This window comes from Egretta garzetta, unplaced genomic scaffold (assembly GCF_000687185.1).
Source record: "Egretta garzetta isolate BGI_Z169 unplaced genomic scaffold, ASM68718v1 scaffold828, whole genome shotgun sequence".
NCBI classification, from domain to species: Eukaryota; Metazoa; Chordata; class Aves; order Pelecaniformes; family Ardeidae; genus Egretta; species Egretta garzetta.
In genome coordinates this window covers 865,633-871,844 of record NW_009260636.1, presented here as the reverse complement: position 1 = coordinate 871,844, position 6,212 = coordinate 865,633, and the positions used below count along the sequence as shown (strand labels likewise).

Below are 6,212 nucleotides of genomic sequence, written 5' to 3'. Positions count from 1 at the left end.
CTGCATAGCTCTGCACAAACATGGCTTTCATGTCCCCATGTTGGGGCTGACTCCTTAAACAGGTAAGCTGGCATCGGCACCCTTGTCCGCTGCACTGCTGACTCCTGGGTGAGTGCAGGAGGAGCCACCCCGAGTGCTCTGCGCTTGTAGTGAGGACATGCCCATCAATTTTGCTTAGTCCTTACACCAAGAGGAAATCAAAGTGGGCATTTTATTTACCCCTTTGGCTTATTTGTCTTCAGCACAGATCGCCACTGTCCCCTAAGGCTCCAGGATTAGGAATTGCTGTGGACATGATGAGACATGTATTTTAATAGATATGTACTGTTAACAATGGCTCTACTGTCACAAATGTGAGCAGCTGAGCTGTATTTTAATGGTTGTCTCATAGTATGACGCCATCACACCAGAAGCTTTCAAACAATTTGTGAGCCTGGATTACGCTCTGATGCAGACTGTCTTGTAGGATCCTCGTTGTGATTCCCAGGCACTGCCTCTCCCCATAGGCATCTCTGCAACATGTCTGGCAATTCAAACAACAGCTTATGTAAGTGAGGCTGTATTAAGAAATAATTTAGAAGAAAGGTTTTTAGTTATTTTGGGTGCCTCTGCATCTCAGTGTCCCAGCTGAGACACAAAATAAGAGTCTGATTATCATGGAGGGTAGGAGGGAGATGCTTTCTAGTTTTCCAAGACTTAGGCATCCAGAAATCAGAGGCACTGAAAAATAAAAGACCACACACCAGTAATCGTTTTTAGAAATCTTGTCTGTACTGCTTAGTGAAACTGCTTTTTAATGCAAATGTGGAACTGAAAGTCTGAAGCCAGTTCCAAGTGACCAGCCAGCACTGTGTGGGACACAAGGAGATGCTCTGGAGCTCACCAGCGACCCAGGGAACACTGCTGGCAAATTTCTGCCTTGACATACAAGAAATCTTAAGGTACATTTGAGGACATATATGAGAAGTGCGTAATGAATAATCATTCAAGTATGGTGTGCTGTTCTTTACAAGAAACCTGCCAGAAATTACTCTGAAAAATCACGTCATTCACTGTCTCTCTCATTTCTGTGTACCTAGCACCCAGATAGTACAGTTGCTTTAATGATGACCCTGGTGTTTATAGCTTCTTTTTGTATGTTATTTGCTAACTTGTATTTCTGCAAAACCTTGAGAAAAAACCCACCATCTCCTTGTCTGATAATCTTCCTCCCTTTGCTGCTTAGCAGAAACAGCAGCAGCTGCTTGGACAGCAGGCAGAAATGCACATTCCATCTGTTTTTTCCCTTCTCTCTCCAAACAGCAAAGAACCTAGTCAGCAGCGTGTGAAAAGATGGGGTTTCTCCATGGATGAGGTGCTGAAGGACCCAGTAGGACGAGACCAGTTCCTTCGTTTCCTGGAATCAGAATTCAGCTCAGAAAACCTCAGGTAAAACCTTTTTTGACTTGAACTAAATGAATGAGACCAATCCTACTCTCTTGCATAGGTGAAATGAAATGCTTGGTCTGTCTTGAACTGCTAAAACCACCAAAACACCCATTTGAATAAAGTTGAGAATGGCAGGATTGGCCCATAGCACTGCTATGGATGCCTATACTAGAACTATGTAAGTAATCTCAGGAAGGGTGTTTAGCAGAGCTGGTGTTGTGAAGTATCATATGCAAAGGCTGGCAAAGTTGTAATAATGTGATGAGACATGGCATATTGCTATTAAGCCCCCTAACAATATATAGGATTTACATCTGTATTTGTGGCAGGGGTCGTGTGAGGGAAACATAGTATGGTGATCATGTGGCTAAAAACCATTGCAGTACTGGCAATCACCAAATCGGGTTTGCAACAGCTACTTTTGATTCTGGCACCTCCTAATTATTTGAGAGCTTGACTCTCACCTTAATAGCACTCTCTCTGTGTGGGGATTCTGCATACGTGGTTTCTCATGTTGTGAAGAAGACAAAATTTCCATTGTGAAACATTATGTAGGCACCCACATATGATCCTACGTCAGACTGAGAGTCTGTAAGCAGGAGGGGAAAGTTGCCATTTTTTTGGTGAGCCAACACTAGATGAAGACAAAACCTTTCCTAGAAGATCCAGCCCCTCTGGCCTTGTCCATAACACTGTTCTAAACCCAATCTCTGTCCCTAGCACATTGCTCCAAGATACAGTCCCATTGCAGAATTGATGAAAAGACATTGGAAGTGCCAACAGCATGGTTCATTCCGGGGCAGTAATCCTTCAAAGAGCATGCCTGTCTCTTCAGCCCTTCCAGCTGCAAAACTAAGTGCTAAACTCAGCACCTTAGGATTCATTAGTCCCCATGAACTATGTACCCCAGAACTAATGTATTAAGCCATTTTCCCTTACTGGTACCGGGTACCTTCTCACACTGACAGAAAAAGAGAGGTCTAGCCAGATATCTCCCATAGACCCTAAGCTAAACCCACAGCCCTGCCTACATGGCAAGGATCTGAGTCCCTTGCTTGTCCTAGCATTAATCAGAATATAGTCACACATTTTAGCATCCTTGTCTTGAATCTTAACTCCAACCCCCTAAACCTGAAGCCCATTTTAGGGAAAGCAGTTCTCCTGCTGTGGAGAGGGTGAGATCCATGGAAGAGCTAATGTATTGTTGTATCCTGCAGATACAACCAAACCACAACAGGTCCCATGACAGCAGAAGCAAATATACTACAGTGAGCTCTGAGAAATTGGGGTTCCCAGGATTATGCTTGAAACAGGGCTGGGGCAAACGCTGGGATCAGTGTTCAGGATTGCAGGCATTTAAATGCTAGCTTCGTTGCTTGGTGCTGCAAAGTCCAGAGAAAACAGGAGAGGGAGGGCTCGTGCCAGCCAGAGAGGCAGCCGGACAGGTAGGGGTTGATATTCAGTGGCTGAGGTTACGGTTCAGTCTCGCCTGCATGTGACAAAGAGCCAGATTTACTGTCACGTTCATCCATTTGTGCAGAAGCAGGAAAGAGGTGGTTAGTAGCAGGGCGGATGGCTTGTGGTTGGCAGCAGGGCAGGCTGCAGCCACCAGCTTGTGCTGAAGGTGAGGGTTTGAGTTGGTGTCAGGGTGCCAGTCTGTGCCTTTGTGGGGGAAGATCCTTAACCTTGCTCCTTAACTGAGGTACAGCAGGTCAGAGGCACTTTGTGGATATCTGCAATGGTCTTCACCTGCTCCTTCCCCTGGTTAGTCCTGGAGACACAGAAGGATCCAGCAGTAATGTAATGTGACCGCCCTAGATATGGTGGTATCCAGTAAAAACCACTTTTTTTACAGAGCCTGAATTATACTGCAGAGGGCTTTATTGCGGTGCTCTGGTGCTGCCTCAGCATGTGGATAGGCACAGGGACCAGTTCATGAACTTTCTTTGGGGCAGTCCTGGTCCAGCAGGCCCAGTGATTGTTGGCATAGACAGCCAGGAGCTCACAGTTTCACTGGCAGAATCGTGCCTGCTCCCGGGATGAGGAAATCTGCTGTCAACTGAGCATGCAGTCAGTCAGGTGTGGTGTTGTTCTTGGTTTACACCAGCTAAGAACTTGATTACACAGCCTTTAAGTTTTTGATTTGTTAATTTTTTTCACTTAGAAAATCAAGTAAAGTACATTAGTAAAGCATGTGAACAACTGCTGCTTTAGTCTGCTAGCCTGTGAGATCTGACAAGGAAATTCCACAGAAAGTGACTTTAAACGACATTGGAACTGACCATCATATTTATCAGATTTGCCTGTCCAAGGAGAAATTATTATTTTTAAAAACCTGAAAGTTAACTTTTAAGATAAACAAGGGAGTGTTACTAAATTACATAAATGAGCTTGAAATTTTATTGCTGAACAGGTACTGAATTTGTATATGCTTGCTGCACTTACGTACAGTGGTGCTCATTTGCAATTAAATTGCAAAGATGAAGTGCAAAATTAATATACTGTATTGAAATACTCCTCAAATGGGTTTTCTGAAATATATCTGGGGTTGCACCAATGAAATCCAGCAGGTTTTATGACTAGTGGGTGTCCCCCATGTTCATCCTACTCAAACAAATGGAGAAAGTTTCATCACGAGAAGGCAAGCGTGTACCCTCCTCGGTCAATCCGAGCTGCTCCTCCTGCTGGTGTGCATTCTGTTTGGGTTTGAGATGGCTTCTAGCAAAGGGAGGCTGCAAGTCCGTGGGCTGGGATAGAGAGGTTAAATCCTGCATCCTTTCTGGAAGACACTGGTATCATTATCAGTGAATATGGGAACATTGCTATCATTCTTACGGTATCGTTATTGTGGTATTGGCTTATGTAGTATCATTAGTATCTAACATTGGATCAGTATTGCAAGCCTGCTTAAAGCTTTAAATAACAACAGGATGTAAAGGCAGAAATACTAATGAAGAAAACCAGAATAGGATGGATTGTTAGCAGTGCTGCCAGAGAGCAGAAGGTGGCTCTCTAGGGTTCAGGTGTGGCAGAGAAAGCTCCTGAATTCTCATTAGGAGCATGTGACAGAAAGGAAAGCAACTGCTGGATGCTTAAACAAGCAAGCAAAATTTAAGTTACACCCAACAGCAAGGTTGGGATCTGTCTCACCTAAGTTGGCAGCTTGGAAGCTCGTATTTTCTTCTGTATCATCCAGGCTCCCTTTAGCGTGAGAGAAGAGAAGCTGAAGAGGAGTCAGTGAATCACCCGGGAAGGATTTGTTTCAGCTTTAAGTGGAAACAAAACTGAAAGCACCTAAATTGCACTGTAAAGCGCCTCTCTCTCCCTACTATCTATAAGCCTGGAGAGACTGATTCAAATGACAGTGTCTGCACGGTAGACATCTACAGTTAAGTGAGATGCATCCCACCCAAACCCTGGGAAGCTGTAAGGAACTTTCCGAGGGCACACCATCTAGCACTTCGCTAGAAAAAATACATTTGCAGTTATCTTTTAAGGACTCTCCTCCAAGTGACTATCCAGAGATCTGGGAATGGCTGCAGCGGGGCTGTATTCTCTGTTGGGAACATCAGCAGGATCTTCATTAACACTGGCAGGAGCCCTGTGGGTCCCTGTGTTGTCCTCAGGGCAGATCTGAGAAAGTGACTGCTGGAAAACCTGGCAATAACTGGTAGTGCTAGGAAAGATTTCTTGAAGTGTGCGCTTGAGAATGCCTTGAAATGAATGTCATTCAGTGGTATAGCAAAGGGACCAAATTCTGCTCTTCTACCCAGTGGTGCAAGTCCCAAATCACGGGGTTGATTGTGGTGGGGTATTTCCATATCTTCCTAGCTGAGAAAAATTGGTCCCAGTGGGGGTCTCGAGTGAGGCACTGCAGGAGATGGCAGCAGACTAGACTCGGTGACCTCCCAGGTCTCCTTCCAGCTGTGTTTCTGTGTTCTAATAAACTTGCAGGATCATGTCCACCAGTCTCCTGGGCTCGGCTGAGCCCTGTAACTTATTTATTTACTGGCTGTCCATTATTTATGTGAGAGCAGGAAAGCCAGTCAGTTGGGTATTTTTCTCTCAGTTTTTATTTTAACTCTTTTTCTTGCTCTCTTTTCTTTCTCCTCTCTGTTATCTTTCATCTACAATTTGTTTTGTCTCTGTTGATTTTTGAAGTACACAAAATATAGCAGACAAAATGCCAAGCTTCAATTAAAAAAAAAAAAAAAAGGCCAACAGAGAGTTGTTATACATTTTTTATGACCTGGAAATCTCCCGAGACCTCTCGAGATTGTGGAGATGTTCATCTAACCGGTGGATTGATTTTTTTTTTTTTCCTTCCCCCCCCAACTTCAAAGTGTCAGCTGGAAGGAGAAACAACTAAGTGGGAATATGGGGCACGGGAATTTCACCCGGAGGGAAAGGAGGCTGCGCGCCTTGTTGCAGGCCTGAGTAGGGCACACGTGACGCCCCACAGGAGCGCACTGCGTGAAGCTTGTGCGGCGCGAACGCGGGCATTTTGAGCGTTATCCTCAACATATGATGAAAATCGAGTTATCCGGAAAAGAATTTTTACCTGCAGAAAGTGTTTGTACCTTGCAATGACCCCTAATGGCTGAAACTTGTTGCCGGGCTGTTTGGGTTTTTTTTAAGTTTCCATCAGGAAGAGGATAGTTCGGGCGTTGAGGAGCGCAGATCTATGGTGTAAATCCCGCCCAAGCCCCGTGTTTTCTCAGTAAAAGGCACTTGGCAGGCATTTCCTAACCACCCCGAAGGCGCCGAAACGCGCAAGGGGCAGT

At 44.9% G+C, this 6,212-nt stretch overlaps 1 protein-coding gene across 1 annotated transcript in view; it reads left to right on the top strand.

The window, feature by feature from the left end:
- Positions 1-6,212, top strand: part of RGS6 (regulator of G protein signaling 6) — a 101,470-nt gene that overhangs the window by 61,970 nt on the left and 33,288 nt on the right. Inside the window, exon 12 of the mRNA XM_009645560.2 lies at positions 1,303-1,428. Coding sequence (XP_009643855.2) covers positions 1,303-1,428 — 126 coding nt within the window. The remainder of the gene's footprint in view (positions 1-1,302; positions 1,429-6,212) is intronic.